General features: G+C 40.5%; 1 protein-coding gene across 2 annotated transcripts in view; it reads right to left on the reverse strand.

Moving 5' to 3' along the window:
* Positions 1-6,269: 6,269 nt before the first annotated feature.
* Positions 6,270-27,330, reverse strand: part of SPTBN5 (spectrin beta, non-erythrocytic 5) — a 104,796-nt gene continuing 83,735 nt past the window's right edge. For both annotated transcript variants that reach the window (XM_032188411.1, XM_032188410.1), the window contains 21 exons: positions 27,218-27,308; positions 26,436-26,582; positions 25,005-25,142; positions 24,210-24,466; positions 23,849-24,035; positions 20,678-20,890; positions 20,104-20,300; positions 19,284-19,488; positions 18,372-18,566; positions 17,123-17,278; positions 16,306-16,523; positions 15,125-15,314; positions 14,442-14,618; positions 13,443-13,547; positions 11,500-12,114; positions 10,224-10,295; positions 8,693-8,779; positions 8,243-8,334; positions 7,962-8,047; positions 7,324-7,459; positions 6,270-6,555 (listed from right to left, as the gene is read on the reverse strand). In XM_032188411.1, the coding sequence (XP_032044302.1) occupies positions 6,402-6,555; positions 7,324-7,459; positions 7,962-8,047; positions 8,243-8,334; positions 8,693-8,779; positions 10,224-10,295; positions 11,500-12,114; positions 13,443-13,547; positions 14,442-14,618; positions 15,125-15,314; positions 16,306-16,523; positions 17,123-17,278; positions 18,372-18,566; positions 19,284-19,488; positions 20,104-20,300; positions 20,678-20,890; positions 23,849-24,035; positions 24,210-24,466; positions 25,005-25,142; positions 26,436-26,582; positions 27,218-27,308 (3,718 nt within the window). In that variant the 3' untranslated portion in view covers positions 6,270-6,401. The remainder of the gene's footprint in view (positions 6,556-7,323; positions 7,460-7,961; positions 8,048-8,242; positions 8,335-8,692; positions 8,780-10,223; positions 10,296-11,499; positions 12,115-13,442; positions 13,548-14,441; positions 14,619-15,124; positions 15,315-16,305; positions 16,524-17,122; positions 17,279-18,371; positions 18,567-19,283; positions 19,489-20,103; positions 20,301-20,677; positions 20,891-23,848; positions 24,036-24,209; positions 24,467-25,004; positions 25,143-26,435; positions 26,583-27,217; positions 27,309-27,330) is intronic.

The raw sequence follows: 27,330 nt of genomic DNA on the forward strand, positions 1-27,330 counted from the left end.
GTTGGAGCAGCTAAGGAATTGAAACTTTAGCTTTCACTTTGCATGGAAGAAACCTAGCCACTGTACTGTCCTGGGTGCATTTTTTCCCCCTGCTTGCACTAGGTTACTCAGAAACAGAAATAAATAGGGAAAAAAATATCAACAAGACACTATTCCTCACGATTACAGCGTACCTTAAGAAGCAGAGTGTAAAATCCAGCAAGCCCCGTGCTACAGGTTTCACACCTTCATTAGCCTCAGGAGCCTGGGCTCAGCCCAGTGCAGCAGGACTTGAGTTTGTCTCTCAGGTGAATGGTCTCATCAGCACACCATTTTGAGGCACACTGAGCCTCTCCCTCTCAGATCAACCATGCTTTATACTGACAGGTTAAAACACTATTTCAGACTCAGAGAGCTGAAACTTGCTCTCCAACCATGGCAGTGTTTAGTCTGTGGTCAAAAATCCATGCCCAGCTTCAACTGCAGGCTTGCCGCTTTCCTGTATTATTTATTATACCTCTTAGCCATAAGAATTTAAAGTACATGAAGATGAGACTTGCAGCTGAATCATCTTATTGTATATCCAGGCTGAGGCATAGAAAAAGAAAACACAAAGCCATCAGCTGTCCTGTGCCAGAGGCTTTTCTTCCAAGCTTGGACATTTCCCTGGCGGAGAGCACCAGCAGTGGTGCCCCTGCTCTGGGGAGGAGCTAGGTTTCTAAACACCACACTGATTGGTAAATCCTCCCATCTTGAAAATAAAGGAGTGATTTACTGTCCACAGCTGGTGAAAATTTCCAGGTACAGCATGCCACTAACACACCCTTCAGATAGGGCCTCGTAATAGACAAATGACCTTAGCAGCCCTGGTGTAATGGCAAGCTAGTTTTGTGGTAGCAAATATTCATTGCAGGTCCAAAACCTCCTCCTTCCAAAACAACCAAATGTGTCTAACGCAGTGTATAAGCAGTTGATCATGTTAAATTCTCACTATTAGCTTGTTTAATGGGTTTGGTGCTGTGCTCCAGTACTGGTGCTAGCCCGCCCCAGCACTGGCCTGCGCAAAATGGAGTCCTCCACGCAGCGGCCTTCAGGGTCCTGGCTGGGCCCGGGCAGGAATTGGGGCACCAGGGTGGTCGGCAGAGCCTGCTGCAGTGGTCACCCAGCTTCCCTACACATTTAGAGGTGTTCTGGGGAGAAACATGATAGTTATAAACTTTGAAGTAGATTCAGTAGGGTTTTAGTTTGGGTTATAGGAGCAGTGCTTGCTTGACACCACTTTGCACATCAGTCCTTGAAAGAACCGAGCCTGTATCTCCTGTCTTTCCTCCACCCTGGCACTATGCTGCCTCACTTCCAACCTACATGGCACACCCAGAACCAAAGTTACCATTAACTGTGCTTTTTTTTGTGAGAGCCCAGGACTGGAATTGGCCTACATTTACCTGACAGAAATGCGCAATTCATATTTAAGCCATGGCACACCTACATTGCACCATATTCAACGACAGAAGTGTTTTTTTTTTTTTTTTTACTAAAGCCTGAGAACTATTTAACGTCCAATACCAGAGGAGAGAAGGCAAGAGCCATCCCCCACAGAAATGTCATACAACTTCTTACAGTCCTGCAGTGGAAGAATTCAGTTACCATCCTATGTGACCCATTCTCTTAATGTTATTGCCCATATATTCTAGTAAAGGCTGCAAGATACTTTGGGCAAGGATTTTAGCTTTTTGTTTCAAGAATTCACTACTAAGTAATTGATATGAGTAATAAAAGTAGCATAAAACTGTAACTTCACGCAATGATAACCCACTAACCAGTATATATTTATAGAATGCCAAATCCAGGCAGAACTTTGACAAAGCCAGGTGAATACGGAAGCCGCAGTTTTAGTAATGGCAATGACATTGTTAAAAGAAAATATAGAAATAATCCACATTTATGGGGTACCAATCAGTTCCTGATGGCAAAGGTTATTTGCAGGAGGAAAATGGAGAGAGGTATCAAAGGACAGAGCACAATCAGGTTAAGATTAGCAAGCCAAACTGATCTTCGTGCCTCAGATAACTACATGACATTTTTTCAGTTTGTTCCTAGCCCATTCCTGGCAGTCAGCACTGACGGAAGACATATGGTCACAACAACACTGGTAATTTTATCTCCAATGCTCAGAATGAGCACACTGCTCCCTTCTTTCCAGTGCATCTGGAGGGAGGTCCTCCCACTGCTGACGTACATCACGGTGTGTATCTCCTCTCACCCTCTTTGGGGCATCTGCTGGGAAAGCTTCTCTGGGATAAACAATGTTGAAATGTCTCACACGCATCTCAGTTTAAGAGCCTCAGTTACTGTTGGCAGTTACTAGAGGCTTATTGAGCAACAGCAGCTTAAGCCTTGCGGGAAGCAATGGCTTTGCCTCCCTAAGCTGCCTCCTCAGTGCACCTCGCAGTGCCAGGAGTTAAGTGATCAGGTAAGGACACAGGACTTGAAATGCAGGTTTATAGGGAGGAGGAAACAAGAGCTGTGCAGAGGCAGATGGAGTCCTCATTTGGGATCATATGGCACGTGAGGCTTCTGCTTTGGGAAGCCAGAATCAGTAAAAGCATGAGGGCTGAGCAATCCAGCCTGTGAAATCAGCAGGCCACTACATCTGTCCTACTAGGAAAAGCATTGAGAGAGCTACACTACACTATAAAATGCTTTAAAATTGCCCCTGTAATTACTAGTGAGCTCCAGTTTATCTGTGGGTGTGGATAACAGGAAAACCAAACCCTGCCTATTCTTCATTTAATATTTGCAATAATGCAATAAATGCTTACATATAATAATGACAGGCTTCCCAGGTTATGATCTGCTTTTTCCAAGTCCTCCCCTCCCATCCCTCTGGCAAACAACAAGAGATGCTTACCTCTATTTGACCATTATAGTGGTAAATGTAACACCTTTCAAACAATTTATATTTTAGCAAAATTTATAGTTTAGCAAAATTTATAGTTTAGCAAAATAGTTTTTGCAAATGTGCTGCTTTCATGTTGAAACGTCATGCTTGCTAACCCCCAAAGCTACAGCCCATCCAGATATGATGATCATTTCCATTTTTTAATGTTGAAAATCATTTACACTGTCAGAGAATGAAGTGGACTGGTATATTGTCAGGTGCAGAATGAGAGGTTTACACTCAATTATTTAATCCCATGGCACTTTGCATTTCTAGTAGGTGAATCACTTTTGAAAAGTTGAATGTCTTCCCTGCAAGATTCTGGCAAACCCTGAAAAGTTCATTTCATTAGGAAATGACTGCTCTCTCATTTGTCTGCTTCCTGGGAGTGACACGCAGGTGGCTGCCAAGGGATTTTCTTGGCTCACAGAGTGAGGCTAATGCGTACGTTCAGCTGCTGAGATTTTGCAGTGCCAGTCAGGACTGATGCTGTCCTAACTGTGCACAGCCAATTCAATGGGTTCTTTACATCAGCACCTCAAGGCAAAAACCAGGGCATTAAACCATTGTAAGATGAGACAAAGCATTAAGTGCAATTATCTTTCATCTATGGAGATTGGGAATCATTCTTAGTCAGATCTCATCTAAGACCCCAGTAATGCAATTTGGCGTGACTGATGCAGTTTGCCGTGACTGATGATCCCTGGGAGAGAGGCACAGACCTGACAGCATCTAATTCCTTTCATTTGTCAATATCAAGCTCCAACAATTTAAAGACTGAAGTCTTCTACAGGCCCGCAGCAATGGACACCTGAATTGCCACAGTGCAATTTCAGAAAATGGTGACGTCTTGTCTGAAAATTGCTTCCTTCGTGATTGTAAGATCATCCCCCCCTCTTTCCCCACCTCCCCAGATATGCTTTTGACTTGTCATAATGTATCCAGCACCACAAAGCATTTTTAAAGGAAAGAGATTATTTTATCCGGAAAATACCCTCAGATTATGCTCTTATTTTACACTAAAAACATTTTTTTTTTTAAAATTTTCTCTACTTTTCCATCAAATTCTATGTCTTGTTTAGCTGGAGTCAGTGTACAAGTGTGGGTCCTTGCCTTTACACCCTGGTCCTCAGTTTTAGGCACTGAGAAGGAACTAGCAAAACAGCTTTGCTGTTGGGATGGGGAGCTTGGATCATAAGCATCTCACACAAGTGTGTGGGTGTTTGTGTGTCTTTCCGTCAGGATGGTTCTGTCTCATCCCCTGTAGGACAAGATTCAGTTCACTGCACCTATATACTTAATCCAGCAATTTCCTAGCACTAGTTTTCATTGTTTTGTTCCAGTTCTTTATCTTTGCTTTGACTGCTAGGCACTGTGATGACCTTCCCTTAGGGCTAACAGCCTGTCCAACAGGAAAATGAAAGGGGAGAGTCACAGTAGCTGTGTGAAGGCTCAGAGTGCTCTTTGTTACTTAAATTCCATTTTCTTATTTGACATATGATCAAGGAAGTAAAGAGCATTATTGACAGGAGATGGCATCCAGTGTGGGACAGAGGTGCTCATCTGATGGCCAGAGTTTCTGTCCTGGGAGGTTTGCCACTCAGACAAAGCCCAGATTTGTGGTGTTGCAGAAATTCCTAAATTCTGTAGCTACATTTTTTTTCAGCTGTGTAGAAATCAATGACATCACAGTGGTTCTGTGTGGGACCATTAGTGTGATAAACATGTGGGAAAATCTAGTGACGAATGATGAATGATATGGAAAATAATGAAGTGTTCCATATCTATTTATTTATTTATGATGAGACCAGTCACCCTCAAACACCCTCACCACAGCCCCTGCTAAGATGCAGCAAGTCCTCCTGGACTTTGTTCCAAGGACGTGGAAGAGAAGGCGGCAATCAGGCACACTCAGAGCAGCTTTCCCAAGGGGACAGCTAGGTGTAATATACTCAACTTTTAGTAAGGCTTTTCCCTTGTCTCTTTGAGCATTCTCATTTTGGAACCTTGGAGTTCTTGCAGGATGAACAGACTGTTAGGTGGGTTGAAAACTGGCTGAGCTGCCCTCTACAGTGTCAACAATTAATAGCTCTACTTCTAGGCATCGGCTGGTTACAAATGGAGTATCCTGGGGTTCAGTACTGACTAATGTTGCTCTACAAATTCATCGGTGATGGGCACAATGTGAGTGGACACTCTCAGTACAATTGTGGACAATACTAAAAAACATGTGGAGTGGTGAACATGACAGATGGCGGATCTTCAGTCCAGGACTTTCAGAAAACTTGAGGACTGAACTGACAGAAATCTCATGCAGTTGAACAAAGAGAAGTGAAAAACAGGTGCAGAATGTGCCTCTGACCTGATCTAGTATTCACAATCAGTCAGCTTTGATTAAGACATTGCACTACAGACCTCCAGAGGGCCTGTCCCACTGACACTTCTGTTAGCCCAAGGAGCAACATCTTTCCAGAAAATTATGCTGCTTGCTAAAAAGAACAGACTTGCTGATGTGGTCACCAGGCTTTATGACACTACTGCTGCAGCTGTGCTATGCTGGGACTTAACTGCATGCACTGTGGGGATAAACATTTGGTAATTTGTGTACACCTGACATACTGTTCACTTTTAAGAATTTAAGAGTGAAAAAGGCCAATAATGTAATGAGAACAAGATAAGACTTCCTACAGATAATGTACTATAGTATGATTTTGTCCTTCACCTACATTTCCCCAAAAGACTACCTTATACACTTCCTACTCAATCCAGCCTTCCAGTGGTAAATGTAAAATAAATGCTGATTTTGGTCTTTTTTGAGAGCAGTGGTTGGTGGTCCTAGACTTCCTCCTTGCTATCCCCCTTTTCCTCTCTTTTCGTAAGGAAAGGCTGATTGTTCATGCATGATTTTAGTTTGATGAGTAACTACAGAATTATTTTCCTGGCAAATATTTAGGGAATAGTTGGTTATGGTTGGTATTGTAAAGTGAAAGATTGTGGAGACTATGAAACACTGTAAGAACTACATAAAAAAGCATTCCCCTTAAGACTACTGCTTTTGTGATGTACAGACCATAAAAACAGCTTAAAACTTTTCCATTGGTATCTCTGAAGCTACTCGCAGGTGGCTGCTGTTCATGGACAGCTTGCACCTTGTGCTCTGCTCATGGTTCCCCATTGCCCTCTTGCAAAGTCACTTCGTGTGAGTCTGGCTTAAACCTCCCTCTGCTTTTCCATTAGGTAACTTGGAGAATGTATCACTTAGGTAATATGGTAAGTGACAGAGTTGTCGTATCCACAAAAGTATACCAGATGCAGCTGTGTTTAATTATGTTTAATGGTTTGACCAGATTTAATACATAATTAAAGTAAGTTCGAAGGGTAGTGATTAAATTAAAACTTATGAATACATTTCCAGAAGTTATGATATAATGGTGAAGGGTCTGGTATTCATTGAGGCAAATGTTATTTTTCTTTCAGGTTCTCATAAAGTTGGAGGCAGCTTTGTTTTATTACCACTTTGTTCTAGGCTCAGGGTGGTTGTGGAGGCTTGTGCCACTGCAGTTCCATCTTCCTTCAAATCTCTGAAAAATTCTGCAGACTCTTTCTCCCGTTTGATTTTGAAAGAAGGTGTTCTCCTATGAACAACAAACATCACCAGAAAATCAGGGACAATCTGTATGAGTTTAAGTCACTGTGCATATTTAAGAACTTGTTAGGCACTTACCTCAGCAGCAAAAATCAACCTGCCAGAGGGACCAGGGTTTCACATTATAGCCTGGAAGATTTTTACTGACTCCAAATGCGACAAACTGATTTATATACTACAGGCCAAGTTTCCTAATTTGGCTGTTACTGTGTTTTCAGTGCCTGTATCTGGATTCTCAAAAAGGCCTTTGAGGAAAGTATTCAAACAGCGTAACTTTAGGCAACTGATTTGGTTCCTTAATGTAGGAGTCTGGGTTTCTTTCAGACCCTGCTGGAGAGAATATTCCAAGAAGAAATCCAAGGCACCTCTTTCAGTTTTTTGCTCTATTTCCCTCATGTATTGGAACAAGTTTCTCTCCACGGAACAAATACATAATGCAATCTTCAGATTAGACAATCCATTTCAGTAACTTTGGTGCCTTCAGTAAGCAATAAAAAGAATTCCTCTGGGTTTCCCAAATTTAAGTTGTCAATCACAGACAGGATCAGCTGTCTTCACTGAAGCCCAGTTTTGAAAACTGGCTGTAGCAATCATAAATGACAAAAATGAATTGAGGCAGGGTCATACTCAAGAATATTCTACTGCATTAATGACAGAGGAGCAGGACTTTTTGATCACTGGGTACTCTCTTCTTTATAAACTATCTCAGTACAAACAGTGATGATGTCTGTTCAGCCTTTCAGCACAGAGCCCTTACCTCAGGAGTGCACTTTTGCTGGTTAGACTTTCAGCAGAGTCTCTGTCTGGAAGGTTCCACAGTCTTGTCTGGGAGGTCTCTGTGCTTGGAGCAAAAGGCCTTACCATTGCTGTGGAACCTGGTCTGTTTCTGTGTTCTACGCAGTCAAAGAACAGAGATAAAAACATTTCAAAGTAGTGTTAGAGGCAGAGTTTGGTGTCTGTAACAATTTCTGGGTCCATACCAGTTATCTCCAAAAACCATTACAATTGTGGTGCCCTGGCTTCCTTTCCACTATGCCACTGCCTAGTGAGGGGTCCAGAAAAAGAGCTAGCTTCAGAGAAAAAGCTGTTGATTAAGATCCAAAACATCCTTTATTTAAAGGATGGATGGAGGTGTTGGGCAATGCCCCTCTCTGGCAATAACCTGACGCTGGCTGCAGTACAGCTGACAGGCTGCTATGCAAGACACCCTGGGCATTCTCCAAGTCACCTACCAGGTCATTGCATCGCAAGGTGGCAGTTACTTGTGCCCTGCTGTCTAACAGAGGCAAAATGTAAGGCTCAAAATGCCTCACATTAAGGACACCTTCTCATTCTTTTTCTCTCACCATCACTTGCTAAAAACATGGTTCAATCCCGAGGGCAATGAGAACGTACCTATATTATTCTGTAGTGACTTCAGCCAGTTTTCCATCAGCATCTGAGAAGGTGCTGCAAAGTAATACTCTGCCCCATCTATCAGCCTGTAAAAACGATAGTAGAAGAGACATTCTAGTTAGTCCTACCTTTTACTTTCTGTCCTTGTGACTGAGGCAAGCATTGTAAGACACAGCATTGATGTCTTCTAGCAACATACAGTGTTAGGTGACTGTAGGCAGAGGTAACCAGACAGGATAGCTATGTAGATTTCTATTAGTGCACATCTCCATAAGACTTACCGTAACATGAAGGTATTCTCTTTCCTGATGTAATTTGTCAGCCTCTCACATTTGGCACCAGCAATGCTGAGGGACTGGAACGCGGATATATTCTGAAGGAGGATGAAATCATAACAAAATATGTTTGCCTTTTATCCTATGATTCAACTCTATACCAACTCGCATGCTGACTACACACCCTACTATCTTTTCCTGCTTCTAACTTCATGGTCAGGCTCACTGAATAGGAAGAACCACAGAGGAACAATGGACTATTGCTTTATATCTTGAAGGCAGATACTAGAATGAGATTCTTAACTGAAAGAATGTTTGAAAACTTATGAAAGCTTATTATTCAGTCTCATAGAATTTGACCTAACTGATATTTTAAAGAGAACCAGTTACCCCTAATCTCAAAATGAAGCAAATGTAACATATGTTTTATCAGAAAGGTTCAAAAAAAGAAATTACCTTAGATGCTTCTTCTTCATCATTATAGATATCAAGCTTTAGTCCATCAAGTTTTGCATAGAAGGTTTTCCAAGACCTCGAGCCCGGCTACAAGAATAAAAATGATAATAAAATCCAATGATTAGCTATATATTTAATTGCAGTAGTGAAATCTTTTGTGGGAAACTTCCACAGTAGGCCAGGAGCTGCCCAGATTATGATAACAGAAGCTCTGTTAGTCATGATTATCTCCTAGAAAAATGAAGTCTGTTGTAGTTTCTGGTGTGAATGATTCAGTAAGGGGCTCTTTGTGAGTCAGGACTGAACAAATGATGTAACATGGTGCAAGCATGCTCTACACCATGCTGCTGCCAGCAATAACTTGGAGGAAGTGCTATCAAAGTTGTTTCTATTTCTGGTCACTAAAAGCTCCACTTTTTTCCAAGTGGAACCAGCCTGTGCCTGCTGGTCACCATCTAGTTTTGGTAAGCCTGTGGTTTCACTCTAACATGGTTGCCAAATTTTTCTTCATCTTCTAAACTATCCCCTGCAGAATGCTACTGAACACTGTGCAAAAGCAACTGCCATTTCCATTCCCACCTGTGTACCAGTGCAAGGTCAGTCTAGTGTCTTGAGACCTTTCGGGATTAAAGATCCTTTTACTCGTACATATTCTTATTTTGTTTTGCCAGTAAATCAAGTTGACTAATTTGGTGATTCAGAGGAAATGAAGGAAAACATGCTGAGGAAGATATGTCAGAGTTTTTTTGGTAAGATGGAAGTTCAGTATCAGAGCAGACTAAATTCAGCATATCCAAAGGACTGGAATAACAAAATATCTCTTCCAGATGATGGAATCCATATCAGCTTCAGTTTTTCAAAGAGACCTTTCACATTTAAGGTTTCCTAGGAAATATTCTATGGGTCAGACAACCCAAGACAACCTGCTTACATGCAAACACTCAGATATCGACATTGTTGAATATTACATCAACAGGTGTTGAATATTAGAAAAGTTCCTGTCCTGTTATGACCATATTCTACTGACCTGATATATTTTTTTTTTTTTTCCCAGGATAAAAATTCATGTTTCAGTCTCATTCAACCTTGGATTAAACAAAGCATGTCTTCTAAAGATGAGCCTTAATTCTCTTCTAGTACAGTTAGAAGTTTCAATCACTGAAACTATGGGAGTGGGGACTTCCTTTACCAACAAACAGGGTCTTGAAACTTGTTGAAGGGGGACATGCTTAACATGTTTGTACAGCCAAAGTTCCGGTTTATAAATCCATCACATGTAGACAGACCCTGTTCTGTATGATTCCTAATACAGGCAAAAAATTCATTCTCTCTTTCTGTTAAGGACTTTATCAAGTACTGCTAAAGTCACTGATCAGTCCACTGCTGAGATGGACACTTCTTTAGTAGTTACTGAATTAAACCTGTAGTCCTGCTCTCCCCTTCAGCATGGGTTTATCCTGAAGTCTGACCAGATCTGGACTGTAACTCAAGCAAAGATGAATTAACCCAGCGTAAGGGCATTTTCTTCTACCTGTTGTCTTCCTGGAAGAAGCTGGTCTCTCTTTTCTAGGAATCCCTCCATGTGCTGGAGACTTGTAGAAACCTGAGACACACAAGAACATTGCTGTTAAACATTTAAAAAGCCCTTAAACATGTTAGCAACTTTTGAAGCTTTTTCTAGGTAAATTCCACACTGAGAAACTGAACTCTAGTTCCTCTAGCCTTAATGTTTGTGGCCTAGCTAGAAATCCTCTCTAGTTTGCAGTCACATGTCTGACTTAGTACCTAAATGAAGAGAATTCATGTCCCTCTTAAACAATTTACCCTACATATGGAATTTACTCTATCACAGTATAATAATTAAAGGTTCCTCTTGAAATCCAATCACTCACTTACCTTGAACACTATTCCGTTTGGAGGTGTAAATTACCATTATTATTATTCAGAATAAAGGGTATTTTCATATTGATTACAAGGGACAGATACAACATTCTTACAATACAACTGCTCTATTTGCCATCCAAATGTTATGTGATCAAGAGTCATTCAAGGGTTTGACTGTGATAGCATGATTAAAAAAAAAAAAATTACAGAAAAGTAAATTTTCTTACCTTTGAACATTATTTGTATATTATTAAACACAATTTACAACTTAAATTGGCAAAGTATTCATTATACCCCTGCAATAACGCTGAGTTACACCAATGTAGAGTGTTGTACTGGTACACTCAGGTATGTGACAAACACATTTTTTCAGGGGAATTTTTACTTGTCTATGAGCTAACAGTGCATTTCCTGCCTGGATGAGCAAACAAACAGGAGCTACTGGTTCGAGTCTTGTGCTGGGTGATCAGCTTTTGGCAAAGATGCCACTAAGTCCTGCCTCTCTCTGATTTCTAAACTCAGTGGACACTAAGCACCACATAGAGAGGCAAGACAGCAGGGGTAAACCATCAGTTTTGCCTCTCTATGAGGCAGCATCTCCTACATCTCTTTTTCAGTGTTTTGCTACGTGTCCTCTAATTTGGGGAAGAAAACCAGAAATCATTACAGGTGTCAGGCCCTAGGCTATAAAGCTGAGCAAATTAAAAACACTTTTAAGTTGTATGTATCTGCTTAATTCAACTATATTTTTGGAAAGAGTATTGACTGCAATGGCACATAAAATGTCTCTTCATGTTTGGATCCATGAGTGAATCCACTGAAATACCCACTATATAGTGCTTCTTGTGACTTCCTTGCAGAACTTTCTGTATTTCTTTACTTTAACTAGCACAGATTAGCAGTCAAGAATCACTGGGACTTACCGAAGATGCAGTCTCTGTCTCCCAGGAGGACCTAGACAGCAGTAAGCTTGGTGATTTGTCTAGTGGTGTTTGGTCAGGTTTAGGTGGCGTTGACAATAATTTTGTTTGCAGGTCGAAGGAGAAGCCTTTAGCACTCTTTTCTTGAGGTGATAAAAGGCCTATGGCATACGATTCTGACAAACTACTGCTGCGTTGCTGGCTTATGGGAGTAGGAGATAAAGGAGAGGTTAAAGAACTGTAACTTTCCAAAGATGTAGCTTGTGGGACCACCATCTTTGGTGTAGGTGGAGTGATAATCTCACTGAATCTCCTCTCAGGTTTCACTTCTGTTTTGTTGCTGCTCAGCACATCAGGGACTCCCCCAGCAGTGAATTGTTGGAATGCCCCCGGAGTCTTTTCAACTGGGGAAAAAATAGTTTCAAGTGGAGCCCTCCAGGACTGGACTGGTAAGGGCACGGGTTGCAGTTCCTTTGTGCTCCTTATCTCTATCACTTTTGGTGGTGGATTCCTTTTGTCAGATGATTTCCTCTTCAGAGAGGGAACCCGTACAACTTTGCTTTTATCTTTCTGCTCACTCTCTTCTGTATCCGTTTGTTTCAGAAGATTCATCTCCCTCTGTAGGACACAAGTATTCCATTTTTGAAATCACCTGTGTAAGTGCACTTGTGGGTACTTACTTAAGAAGCTTTTATTTTAAGCAAGAATAGTTTTCAAATACACTCTCTCCCGGCACTAGATTTTAAGGACTGTGAATTGGCATTCTTAGCATGTGAACTGAATTTCATTGCTATGCCCCGAGCATTATTTTGTTCCTTAAACTGTGGATGCTTATGGTAGCTAATCTCAAAACCAGAGACTCCCTGCCCTTACTAAGTTGTCTAGAGGTTATGACTTTAATAACATCTAGAGAAATAGTGACTTTCTTCTGTGCCACTGCTTCTTTAAACTTGCTGTAGAAGCAATGATTATCCAGGGGTGTTCTCATGGAAGGTTTTAGAGAGGTGGACCATTCAGCCAATCTGGGAAAGTACTGAGCAAAAGGCAGACTCAACTAAGCACATTTTTAGCCTAATGCCAAACATTAAAGCTGTGTTTTGCTGGTTATTTCAGGAAAATGATTTAAAAATCCACTGAGATAGAATCTGGGATGTTGACTGAATATTTTTGTTACCTAACACAATCTACTGTAGAACTCTGATGCCAGAAAGAAAAAGGCCTGTCTTTGCCTTTGTCTCCCTTTATTTTCAGCCCTTAGTTTTCCTCCACCACTGCCGGGTGATTGCAGCTCCCTACTGAAATTCTGAGTGAATCAAAATCTCTATCTTTGTTGTGTGAGAAACCCCATTTTTCATACAGCAACACGTTGTATGAAAAGACACCACCTGGAGTACTGCATCCATGTCTGGGGCCTTCAGCACAAGAAAGATGTGGAGCTGTGGCCCTAAGGAGGACTGTGAGGATGATCAGAGGGCTGGAGTACCTCTCCTACACAGAACAGCTGAGACAGTTGTGGATGTTCAGCCTGAAGAAGAAAAGGCTCTGGGGAGACTTTATTCTGTCCTTTTTATTAATTAAAGGGGGCTTATAAAGAAAGATGCAGAACAACTTCTCGTATGGGCAGATAGTGATAGTACAAGAGGGAACATTTTTAAACTAAAAGAGGCGAGGTTTAGGTTTGATGTTGGGAGGAAATTCTGGATGGTGAGGCACTGGAACAGGTTGCCCAGGGAGGTTGTGGATGCCCCATTCCCAGAGGTGTTCAAGGTCAGGTTGGATGGCACGTTGAGCAACTCGGTCTTGTGGAAGGTATCCCTGCCCACAGGAAGGGGGATGGAACTAGATGATCTTTAAGGTCCCTTCTAACCCAAGCTATTCTATGATTCTAACATCTAAGGACCCAGATCATCCTGTCATATACAGCTCATCAGCCTTCTACTTCTCACCTTAGTTTTCCTGCTGAGCTGAGCAAATTTCTCCTCCTGAGCTGCAAGCATCTTCTCAAAATCATGGTGTTTCTTCAATAGTTCCTCTACTTCAGACACAGAATCCTGAGTGGAAAAAAATTAACAGATACAGAAGTCCAAAATCAAGTCCATCAGAAATAGTAAGCCTGAGATTTTCAGATTTACCCATTCCATTTAGCCAAATGATAATTCTAAAATTATTTCAACTGAACGTCTGAAGTCCTAATAGCGTGTGAAAAATCATAGTTTACACAAAAATGGCTTGTAGCTTGCAGTCTGCTGTACATGAAAAAAAGAATTCAAATATCAACCCTCTTCTTTTTCCATTGAAGCCATGCTTACGTGCAGATTAAGTACTTAGATTTCAGCTTGAACTAGACACAAAACTTATTCCTACCCTAATGACAACATGTGCCTTAAACCTGTGCCTTGCTCTGTCCTTGTGTTCCAATATCTGATTTTGTGAGAATGTTTTCCTATCTTCAAAACCATCATAAGATAATCAATTGAAATTGAAAAAAAACACACACGTGGATGCTGGTCTATAGAATTCTATTTATTCTACAGAATAGAAACTTACAAGCTAACCATCAAGCTGTCTATGCAAAACATTCTACTGCCCCAACAAAAGGTGGGGAAAAAAACAAAACACACACTATTTCCTTTCAAAGAAGGTTCTCACACCATGATGGGGAGAAGGTGGAACCATCTGCAATATCTCTTTTTATGTGAAGAAATGGGATGGAATTCTCCTCAGCCTTCTAGCAGCCCCTGGAAGCCATCACCTCCTGAAACCTACCACCATGTAAACTGCAGCACCTGTCCAAGGCTCACGTCTGTAAAAGGACCAAGCTTCTGCCCCCCTGTAATCTGAAGGCTGCATTACTGTTTAATTATGATTTATTTCAGACCTGAGCTGAAACATGCTCCAAACAGTCTGTAGGTCCATTTCAGTAGTGTTGTGCTGTCCTTACTCACCCCATAGCTAGGATCTGAAAGAAAGCCCTCCTTGGCAGTCAGCCATGCTTCTGCTTGTTCTAGCTCTCTGCGGAGCAATTGAATCTCCCAGTTTTCTTCATACAACTCTTTCCTCATGTTCCAGCTCTCCTTTACCTTCTTCATCAGCTCTGACAGCTCTAGCAGTTTTTCTTCAATCTAGAAAAAGAACATTGGAAATGCCAGGAGGTGAAGGATCCAATCAGACTTTTGTTTGACAGTCAACTAGAATGTAATCTGCCTTCGTGATCCAGAAGATGACCTCTAGATAACTTTGTACTCAGAGACCTCACCCCACGCTATAGCTGATGGCATTGTGATGTATTTTATCCTAGTTTTTGCGTAGCTAGATGCCAAAATCTTATTTATGTGGTTTATCTTTTCTGTGGAATAGCAATATCTCCCTACTCCCCCCACATAGTCAGTGATTATTGTTTTATGGTTAGATTCAAAATCAGTTTTTGGAGGAACAAGGAAGAATTTTATAAGGCGCTTTTCTTTTCCACATGTAACATGAAGTCCACAATGTTTGTAAGAGAGAAATACATACAATTGTCCCACTTAGTTTTTCTGTTTTGAAAAACAAACAAAGCTGCAAATCCTGCCTATTTAATAAGCCTTCTTTGTTCACTCTCACTTGTAAAACATTTAACTCATCAACACACCTCCACAGACATGAAATGTCCATTCTTCATTAGGTCATCTCCTGCCCGCTGCATTTCTTCAAATTTTAGCCACTGCTTCTCTATCTCACGTTTGTATTCCTCATGACGCTTGATAAGCAGCTCAGCTCCCAGGACATCATTTGCTAGTTCCTCAGATATTACTAATGCATGCATCTCATTGGCCCAAGCCCTACAAAACAGTCAAAAGGGTAGAAAATGGAAGAAATATGAGTCTATTGGAAACTCAGTCTATTGGGAATGCACACATCCCATGACTCTGGACACAAATACACAGACTTATTTGCTTAAGAAAGACATGAATATGTAAATGTATTGATGTAGGTTTGCTCACACATTTATGGATTTTTATAACCTTTTATAATAATTCCAGTGCTGTTTCAATACATAGCCTGTTACAACACAGGCAGCTGCAACATCTATACATACTGGAGCGCTGAACATTCAAATGCTTAGAAGGAACTCCTGCAACTGCAGATTTAAACAATGTGAGACGTTTAACTAATTTTTTTAAAGATATGCTTTGTAGGTGCTTTTAACATTTGGCGTTTCATTCAAATTCAGATTTAAAAAGAAGAAGAAAAAAATAGTGGAATTTCCCAGCAATTGAATTCTTGCAACAAACTGACACCTCATGAGAATGGACAGGAGAGTATATGCATATGGGCAATAAGGTTAAATAAATGTGTGCAAAACAATTCCAGCATTTGAGCAAGTGCTAACCTATTTTAGAAGGTTAACCTTTAACGTAGTTGCTTTGACTCTAATAAAAGTGCTCACTGGTGTCTGTACAGGTGAATAAATTACTTGAATATCTAGCAGACTCCCCCATAGTCCTACAAAATCAAAGGTGTTTTTTTAATTGGAATTAAAACTATCCAGAGTGACTGAATTCTCCAAGACTGTCTAAGAAACAGACTACAGATGTGGGCTTGTCGTGCACACTGTGCTGAAGTGGAGTGGCACAGTCACCTTTCATGTGTGGTATATTCTGGGAAGTGCTGTTGAGAAGATCCTATGTATTATTATTCCAAGAAATTTGCAAGCAAGCTGTAGAATACCTGGGACAGGAATCAAATAACCAAAAGGTGTAATTTAGAAAACCCCACAAAGGAAAGACCAGAAATAAGGCCCACAGCCAAACTCAAAGAGCCAACACATACATCAGCTCCCTGCAGTCACTGAAGTACAGCTGGACTTGTTCTGCCTGGCTTAGTCTCGCCTTTCTCTCCAGAAACTTCTTGTCCAGGTTTTCCCAGCACTCATCCACTTCTGTGAGTCTCTCCATAATGTTTTCCTTGAGTTGAGGGTATGTGCGGCTGAGGTGCCAAGCCTCTCCCCGAATCCGTTCCAGCTCTTTCATGATGGCTCCTAGATCTCTCTGGAACAGAGAAAGAATGGATTGTAAGACCAAGTCCTTAATTACATCTATCAAAAGCAGATTTTAAAGATGGTGCATATCTTATCTTTCCTATCCACTGGCAACAGAGAGGCTGGAAGCATGCCTTCATCCAGATTTTTCCTCTCAATATCCTCCTAGTACCTTTCAACATTCCTCATCAAACATCAAAAAACCTTCTTTAGATGAGACAGACACACTGCTTATGTTGTTAAGTGTGGAGCCAGAGTGTCTTATTGCAGTTCAAATGACACCTTTGCAATTACAATAACAATCTGGAATATACTTTAAGAAAGAAGATTATCCTGAGAAGCAGAAGTAGTAATATCACCATGGTAAAAACAGGAAGAAAAGGGCCCCCTTCTTTGAAGCAAAAAGGATATTATAAGGTGGAATAAATGTATCTTTTGCTGGCTTGCCAACAAGGTAGATGAGATGATTTCAAATCAGGCATCAATCTCCTGTTTTTTCTTTTTTTTCTTTTGTAATTTTATTATTATTATTATTTTCTTCTCTTTTTGTTTCATTTCTTGTAATTTATTTACACTTTTCTTCTACTGCTTCATAACAGATCCCCTTACCTCGACTCCCTCAAGCTGGCTGAGAAGTGTTTGTACACCTGGAAGATCATATCCATAATCATCTATGTCCACCACTGCCTCCTTCTCCTGCATCCAGCCCTTTACTTCATCTACATCGTGATCATACTGGTGAACTTGCTGGGCTGCTCTTAGATGCTGAAATAAAGAAAAAACGTTAATTGCAATACAATATATCATGTCTGCAGTGCAAAAGTAGGCAACCCTGATATCATGTCCTAATGGAGTACAGATCGAACAAGAGCAGGAGTGAAACACCTTCCCATTAAGTCATATAATTTCCCCAAGTTCTCTTTTTCAACGTAAAGAAACAGAGGTATCCAAAGAGCAATTTAACCCCATGTAAGATGAACAATCAAGACAGAGAGCACCAATTGCCCTCTAAAAGGTACCTCTCTCAACTATAGAAAGTGTCCTAGAAAACTGGCTTTGAATAGAGACCCAAGCTCCAGTGAAATAAGGCGAGTTGGGTGAAAATTAGTTCTTCTGAAATGAGATTTATTCTAAAACTATTTTAAATTTAAACTTTATATTAACAATTGTCATGCATTAACTGCTGCTAGCAGACAACAGTGGGCATAAACTATTTCATATTTGAAATATGTACGTAACAGTAGTAAAAACACTTGAAGACATCTGACATTAATGTTCTCCTTGAACCAAATTAAAATGTTGAATTCAATTTCTGCTTTTCTAAATACATCTGTGACTGTAGTTTCACAAAATGGAGTGAGCTGATTTAACAGCTAACTGCTGCCAAAAGGTAAGGGTTTTGGTTCTGGGTTCCCCGTCACCTTCCCTCCCATTCCCATTCTTTGACTTCAACAACTCACTAACCCAGAAGAAAATATATTGGCAGTTTTCCTCTCATTTAATGAGTTGAAGTGGTTCAAAAAAAAAAAAAAAAAAAAAAAAAGTCCAATAAGTGCCAGAGCTAGCTTCCTGTAAGTGGTGGTAAACCACTAGGCTGCCTTAGTTTTTAAGGAAACTGGAGCTAGTAGTGAATTTAGGAAAATGGAATGTCTTTAGGCTAATAAGTATCTTTCATGTATAAGCCTTGCCAGGAACAGTAGGGTAAGCAGTGGCTATAAATGGAAATGGATCAAGAAGGAAATGAAGAGGATACACCTATTACTCTTACCCTTGTGTTTCAACATTGGCAATAGAAACAGAAGAAGGACGTGTGAAAATGAAGGGAAATCAATGTCCCAGCTATTCATGCATTTCCTACCTCTGTCCTTGTCTGGATGGCATGGCATAGTTTCTCCCACATCTCATTGATTTGCTTTGTTCTCTTCTGGATAATGTCTGTCTTGCTGTGTCCATCCTTCTCTAGTTTAGCTGCTAAATCATTTAAGGAGAGAACTTTGGAATGTCCCATAGGTTTTACTTCATTTACAAAATCTTTAAACTTCTTCTCCTGCACCTATAGGATAAATGGGGACACAGACTTAGATACAAGAATTTCTTCCTGCCTCTTCCTTCCTGCCTAAAGAGGCAGAAGAAATCATTTTCTTTGTACTGTGTAACACAAACGCTATGCATTGCAGACTGTAAATGCAAATCAGTTGATAAACCCAGATGATCTGGAGTCAGAAGAAAGCACCATTTGTCTTGATCGTGTAACATCTTATGTGGCAGAGAAAAATCACCCTCATCCTGACAGATCATCCCCAAATCAAAAAGCTAGGAAACAATCTCTTTAGCCTGTACACAAATGAAACAGCTGTTGAAAGCATTAATTCAGTGAACTGAGGAAACTATATCCTTCTGTACCATGTGGAACTAGAGCTGTGAATGCTCCATCCCAGGATTTTCCACTGAAATAGTTGCAAACTATGGCCACATTATGAGGTCCTGTCACATTTAAAACAGCGCCAGAAGTGAAATGTTCTGTCTGCCACTTAGCCCATGAAAAAGCCAACTTTCTGATGCACCTATTTTTTCTACTGGAGGATGTTACCACTGAAAGCCCTTCATAAGCAGATAGCAACCAGTCTGAGTCCTTACTGCAGAGAACGCTGGTTTGCTTAGTTTTTGTCACTCTAACATGTTTCATGTTCAGCAGCTACACAACAATTTTTTAGCAAATATATTCCTGCTTTGCCACACAATGCATGCAACACCTTTTACTTTCTTTTACCTCAACACCATCTAAGTCCTGCCCATAGTCATCGGACTCTGCTATAGACTGTTTACTGGAAAGCCAGGCATCCACCAGCTGGAATTCTCTTTCAAACTGATACAGCTGGAATTGTTCTTGCAGGCATTTTCTCTGGGTCTCAGCCTTCTGTAGGAGAGACTGATAGTCTCCTAGGATCCTCTGGAGCTTTGAAAGTATGGCTGGACTGCAAAAAACAAGAATCAGAAGGTATGTCTTTGTTTTACTTCTCTTTTTGAACACTGTCTTTTCTGATAGGTTGGATTTGCAATACTTTCAAAATACAGAAGAGATCAGACACTGTCATGGAGTGAGTTACACCAACACATGAAAACCAACTAGTTAAGGAAATTAAAGTATCTTACATGAATCACCGCTCTTTTCCTTCTCCCCAGACACAAAAGCAAATTGGAAATGAAAAACAATGAACTATCAAGAACGTCCATTTCCTTTCTCAAGCACAGTGCTTGCTGAACCTTTATGGTTACACATAATCAGAGTTCAGCTGAGAACTAGATGACAGTTCCTTAGAGTAGATAGTGGACAAAGATAGTGATTGGTACTAATTGGCCTGTTGTTGAAAAAACAACAGTTATGAAAACATTAAAATGATCATCAACCGTTTTGGGGGGCTTAAAGTGTGTAATGGTGGTGAAGGAGGGATTGATGTAAATTGTATTAAATTTTAAATTGTATTTCTGAATAAGCCAAACAGCTACTAAAGGACGAACTTTTCCATATTTAGCTTCTGTAAAGAAATTTTTGTTAGACCTGGAGCAGAAGCCTGTTTTTGCATTCCTACCTCTCTGGGTTGTTGCTGTTTATTAAGCGAGCACCTGTCTCCTGCACTTTCTCAATCCGGGGCCTGAAACCCTCCATGTCCAGCTTGGTGGCTTCAAGTTTACGAAGTAAAGCTTGGGTGGATTCTTCATTCTTTCCATAATCAGAGGTCTCCAGAATGAAGCTCCTCTCTGCCAGCCAGGCCTCCACCTCCAGTAGCTGTATAAAAATACAGGGATGAGCTTATGTACAACTGCAATTTATGTAAAGACAAAGAAAACTGGAAAGCATTGGTACCCAAAGAGTCACATCAGTCAAAACAAAAAGCAGCTTAGATGCCTTCTGATCTAGCAGATGTTATTTCAAAAAATACGTACGCAGAACCCAATACTTATGGTTACTTATTTATGCATAATTGCAGTTATGTGGCAAAAGCAACTGTTAGTTTTCTATAGTATCCACATTTACCAGATATGAAAAATGAGAACAGTATGAATTCTGCTCCTATCTCAGCACTTGCAGCCACTCAGCAATACAAGTATCTCTCTTTTTAAGCAAATAAAGACGAAAAGAAGTTTCTTACAAACCATCCCTACCTCAGTCAGGAACCGATGAGCCTCGTATGACTGCATGAGCCGCTGTCTCCTCTCTTGAGCCTCTGCCTTCAAGTTTTCTACAGAAGTCTCAAGCTCCTTCATATGTTCCATAATCTTGTGAGAGGCTGAGTGGCCTCCCCTCACCAGCTTCTGCCCTGTACTGAGCACTGCTTTGGTCAAAGCATCCCGACTGCTTATCTCATTCTCTAAATTCTGGAAAAAGTAAAGAGTAAAATGACAGACAAAAATGAGAGCCATGGAGATTTTTCTATCAGATAATGTAATTGTGCAATTCCATTATAAATCTGTTTTCTAAACACAAAGAAGGGTCAGATGTGCAAAGTCTGATTGAATACTCTGAATGGGAGTGGAAGAGTTTTTCTGGGTGAAGGAGCAATAAAAGAAAGCAAGTTTAGCCACAAAATTTGGACCTTGTCATGTACCCACCTCAGAGTGTGGAGGGAAGAGATTCTAACTACAAACCTCTTACCTGTACATTCCACTGAAATATACCCACTTTCACTCACATTACACCACATTTCTTGAATTAAAACATGTCTAAAGAACAAATGATTTATGTATATGCTGAGCAGTATAAATCATTTCCCAGGACCTTTCTAGAAGATGCAGCTTTACCTAACAGCCATTGTGAGCACTACTGAAATGCATAGTAACGGACAGCCAAGAAAGAGGACAAGGAAAGAAGAAAAATTACCTGAACCAGCTCTCAAAGACTATTTGAAATTAACATTTGAAGACTAGTAGATTTTCAAAACCATATGTATACTTCTGTATACCCCTTCATATGATCTTTGGTGGGCAAGGACCATGCCTTCAATTTTTCTGTGAAAGGACGTTCATTCTATGGCTAACTAAGCCCGAGCACCTTGAACACAAAGCAAACCCCAGCATTCTATAATTGTTCTATTGATTTTCTCAGCTATAAAGCAGGTGGTTTCAGAGTCAGAGTGCAGTGTTGTGGTAATGTAGAAGAGATGTCCTGTGGGGAGAGGAGCTGCTCTTTCAACTTAAGTATCAGGCTTGGCTGCAAGCAGCTCTGATTCTAATCTTGCCTTTAACTTCCCCCTATTAATTTCAAGACAGCCACTATGTTGTTGAAAAGTGACACCATATTTGACCCCAGCAGAACAGAATCCAATGGCAAACATTATAAAACATCATGTACTGTGCGTTAATAATAAGCTAGCAGTGTGAAGAACAACTTTGCAGTTGAACATTTAGGAATACGTATTCACAGCACTGCACTTATATCAAAAGGAATTTTTAAAAAGGGGTGGTGGGGAAGTGAGTGGAAACTTTGTTTTCCAAACCAAGCAGCTATGTTATGTATGTTATACTTGTGTGCAAATGCACACAGAACAGTAATTTTTTTTTTTTTTTTTACACTGGAACATTTCATGCACTATCACTTTTTTGGTAACAAACCAATGACTGATTTTACAAATCAAGCTCAATAAGACAAACAATAGAGGGTGGAACTAACAGCACATTTAATTTTTGACTAATATGTTACCTCTGACATTTGTTTGCCTGTAAACCAACAATAAAAAATAAATAAATGTTTAGAGACTAACTACTAAAAGATTCAGATTTAAAGCCTAGATTTTAATCTTGCTTCCAGGAGAATACAAAGCAAAATGGCCTTTTGTTATACAACGGTATTATGGTTTGTATCTCTCATTCTCAAAGTTTATTGAAATATTTTGAGACCTGGCCAATTAACACAAAGAATTGCAGCCTAAAGCATAACCTCCACTGTTCCCTAAGTTACCCCAAATATTTTCTCAAATTAAAACAGCTCAAACATTCCTTCCTTCCATAAACCTAGCCTACTTCCCTAACAGGTAAATAAACCCATAATATTCAGGAGTAATTACCCACATAGCAACATGCATACTTGTAATCATGATGAAACAAGCCTTTGCTCTTACTGTCTAATTGTAGAGTCACCAATTGCATCTCGCTTAAATGCATAATTTTTACAAATATGAAAACTTACATCAGATACTAAGAAGGTTCAAGCAATTCAGAATATACCCACAGGTCTTAGACCGGAATGTTCTGGCAGACACATTTAAAACATTTTACAGTTCTTCATTAAACTGTGAGTACACCTAGGATAAATCTACTTTTAAAGAGACTTCATCCTTGCTCTAGTATGCCACCTGTACCAGTCTTGACCTTTTACCCTGGGGGCATTCCAATTTTTTTTTTTTTTTTTTTTTTTTAAAGTTCAGAGTTTTATTTCTAGACATGCAGATTGCACCAAATGCCTGTGCCTACAATATTTATTTATACATACATGCACACTTCCTCCTTGTAAGATCTTCTGTCTTCCCCAGTGCTACTGCAGATTTTCCCCACTGGCACTTGAACTAGCACTTAAATGGGCTGTCATTTGCTAATATTAAATACCAATAGCTGCTGGAAACTTTTAGCAGTTTTTTTTTTTTCCTCTCCACCTCGTGTTTGCAAGAGACAATGCTCCTTACTCAAAAACGATTAGAAAGGTAGTTGCTGTTTTAACAGTATTTGAGATGACAGCATTCCAGGCACTGCTGTCTCTGATGGCCCATCTAAACGTTGTGAAATAACTCAGCAGCTATCTTGAAAGTTACCACTGGGAAGAAGGTCAGCTAAGGATCTTATCATCCTGTTAACTCCCTCCCTCCACAGGAGAAGGAGCTGGGAAGTGGTGGTGGGGAGGAGATGTTTTTCTGTGAGCTCATCCTCAGACATCTGAGCAATGAGTTTGCCTGGATGTACTTAACAAGCTTCTTAGCATATTTATTAGGACATCTGTTACTCAAAGAGGCTATGCTAGTATGCACAACAGTTCACAAAATCTAGTTCACATTGTAACGGCCAGTTTTTGAACTCAGTTTGCAGAAAGTGCCAATGTGTCCACAGAAAAGCATACAGTATGGTCCCTACAGCTCTGCAATGATAAGCATGGAATCCCACATGCTGCTGTGTCATAGACATAGCCTTCAAAAAAATATCACTATTACCAGCCAAGGATAGAAGTTATCCCTGGCATCATGAATCCTGCGAGTCAAAGCACAGCAGATCAAGTTTGTCAGAGGCAAACTGAATTCCAATTTTCTCTCTTTGCTTCTAAAGATTGAGCATGGTTCTTTATGATGTTACCTGGTGCTTTTCCTGTAGACTCTGAACAGTTGCAAGGGATTGGCCATAATCCTTGGAGGATGCCATGGGGAGTTTCTCATGAACCCAAGCTAACTCCTCATCAACATCTTGTAAGAACTGGTATTGAAGTCTGCTTGCCTCCAAATTCCCACGTCTCTCATGCAGAGGATCACGTAGACTTTTGTATCTGCAGATTTTAAAGAGAACCTAATGAGGACTGCAGAGTAGTACAGGACGAATGCAAAAGGTTCTTTTCAGAATGATATAGAGAAAGAAAAAAAAAAAAAAAACGATGCACGGAAGAAGAAGGCTGAGAAAAATAGGTAAACAATAGCAGGAGACAGGCCAGGCACTAACACACCTCTGCACCAGCTGATCCACTCTATCTTCTAGCTCATCGGCAAGGAAATGTTTCTGCTGCTGGAACTCCTGAGCTGTGTTCACAAGTTCTTGTAGTCGGTCCCTATGGCCAGCAATGTCTTCCTCCAGTTCCTCTTGTTTCTTCAGATGACTGTTCAGAACCACCAGATCATTGCTACTATATGGTGCTTTCAACTCATTTTCCACATCTTCCAACCATTTTTCCACATCCTCTATACTCCGCTGAAAATGAAGGGCCTGGGGACAAGCAGGACAAAGTCCAATTAAACTGTTAGGATATATAATACAACATACAATTTCAGCCCCTCTAGGTAAGAATCACATATAAATGCAGAAAAAACTTCCCAGTGCTCAGTGACCTTTTCCCAGATAATGATGGCAGCCCAAATGAAGAGGATTCAGTCACAGTGAATACAGATACAGAGGCAGAGAACACCAAGAGCTAATCTTACTTGTGTTGTGTTGCACAAATACAAATGATGGACACAGTACCTTAAAAGGGTGCCATTTCACAGAATCAGTGATCTAAATCCTGGTCTAAACTGGCAGCAGAAAGGAACACAGCCTACAAATCCTTTCCCCTCACAAGAGATCCCCAGTTCTTCCCCCAGTTCCATTTGTTCAGTCCACACTTGCTAGTTTCTTTGCTCTGATGGTCTCGATGAATCAAGTGATTATCTGAAGTGACTCAGTCATACGTAAGATTGTGTAGCAAGGCAGCCATGCTACCTCTGGAAATGACACAAAGACCCAACCAATGGCACCCCTGCATTACCTTGTATGTATCCTGCAGCTTGGCCCGTTTCTCTTGGCAGCTTGCTAGCAGTTCCTCCCATAGCTCTTCCATTTCTTGTAGCCTAGACTGAATGGCCTCAGGGGCGTAGTGCTTCTCACGGAGCATCTTCTCCCCTTCCTACAGCAGAGAGAACCAAGTTTTCTTCCTTTGCTGAATATATCACAATGTATCACCTTTGCCTCAACAAACAAAGTCTACTGGCACAGCTATGTAAAAGGACAGCTGCAGCCATCGCCTTCTGACATAAGGAGGATGCAGAGATGAAGAAAAAGAGATAAAGGTAATAACCTCTAAAATTATTTGAAATGCCAGAAGAATATTAAAAGACATCTAAAGGGTAAAGAGAATTTTCATTATGCAACAGCTACATTGCTTAAAAGCTGGCAGGGATCCTAGTTTGCAACCATGATTTTTTTTTTTTTATGATGTGCCATATTCCATGATCATTGCTTGAGATTGTCCAGCCACCTAGCCCTTTCTTTTCCCTTTCTTGCATGCTAAAAAAGTGAACCACTGCATGAGATAGTAAAATCTCTAGTTTAGATGGATGTAGTTTCACCCTTTAGTCCCCCTATCATGTCTGTGTTGTCTAAACATAAAGGATTCTGCAATACTGGACACAGGTGAGTATGATGAGGAACTCTACCTTTAATGCTTAGTTATCTCTTGCAAAATACAGCTAGTAAGCACTGTGCTGAGAATAAGGTTAATAAACATGTAACAGTCTGTCCTTCCAAACTTATCATCTGATCGCAGCTTCTGCCAAGTATCTGACAAAGCTTGTCAGACTTCCCTCATATCTCTTCTACTAGCATGCCTCTGCAAAGGCAACACTTGAAAACTTGTCTTGATCTTTTCTGTTGGATACAGCTTATCTGACTTGTTGAAGTTGTGCATCCAATCACCTAGGTTCCCTGCTGGAAAGAAACAGATATACCTCCAAAGTGTGATTCACACCAGAGAGAAGTTTCTAAAGTCAGTGGAATGAATCACTCGAGAGCACCTATCTCCTTCCGTTGCATGCACAGTGAATATAGATAACAAACCCACATTAAACACTAACAGATAAGTTGAAAGAACCCTGTGGGCACACAAATTTTTTGACAGACCAAACGAACAAGCTTCCCAACCTCCTCAAAGACAGAATGAACAATATCAGTGAGGGGGACAATGATTTCCCCTTGCTTGTTCGAGATCTCTAACTCAGTCTGCTTATAGTCTTTCACACTAGCTGCCCAGCCTTGCCATCAACCAGCTTCTGGAGGTCACCATCCTTGGAGGTCTTCAAGAAACGTGTAGATTTAGAACTTAGTAGCATGGTTTAGTGGTGGACTTTAGTACTAGTTTAAAGGTTGGACTAGATGATCTTAGAGGTCCTTTCCAACCTTCATGATTCTACGATTCACTCACAGATTTGATGGAGTCCAGGCGATTCCTATTGGCCATGATCTCTGCTTGGAAAGCCTGGTGCTTCTGAAGTTTGGTCTGTAGATTGCTTGGATCCTTCCAGCTATCATCCTGGGCAATGCTGTTCTTCTCATTGATCCAGGCAGCCACCTTCGGAGGGGAAAGAACAGAAATAGTAAAGAACTTCAGTATGTCTCAGTTCCAACCTGCCAGGCTCTCCTCTAGCATGTATAAAACACAGGATTAGTGAGTGGGGACACAAACAAGTTGCCCTTCTGTGATTCTGCTTCCCTAAGCTCCTCATGTTTTTCACGATGAGGTAACTCCTACACCTCTGTTTACCAGCATCTGTTTTCCTACACCTCTGTTTTCCAGTCATCTGGAAATGGATCTGCCTCCACGAGATATTTCCTATAGAGTGAGAAAGTGTGTGTGCACAGATGTGTATATACAGAAGAAAGGGCAATTACCTCCCTATTTCTACCCTACCATCTATATCTCACAAGAAAAGGACTTACATGTCTCTTCCCATGAATTATGATATAATGGCACATTTTGTATTAAGCACCTATTTCTTACAGATTTTGCTGTGCTCCAAATGGAGGGAAGCTGTGACTTGAAAAGTGAAAAATATTCCTTCACTCTTATCTTCATATTTTCCAATATAATCTAATTCCAGACTTGGTTCCTTGATTTTTCTCTCAGTAAATCCCTTCAGGGATTCAGACCTATGCAGCACAGTATGTTTTAAGAACCAGAATACCGTGAATCCTGTGTAATTGTACCTCATAGGAATTCTTCAGAAACTTCTGCAGAAGCCTTGATTCCTCTAGCAGATGTCTGCGAGCAGCAGCATTCTCCAGCAGTTTCTCTTTTCTGAAAGGAAGACAGATGTGTG

The sequence above is a fragment of the Aythya fuligula genome, chromosome 5, assembly GCF_009819795.1.
Source record: "Aythya fuligula isolate bAytFul2 chromosome 5, bAytFul2.pri, whole genome shotgun sequence".
Lineage (NCBI taxonomy): Eukaryota > Metazoa > Chordata > Aves > Anseriformes > Anatidae > Aythya > Aythya fuligula.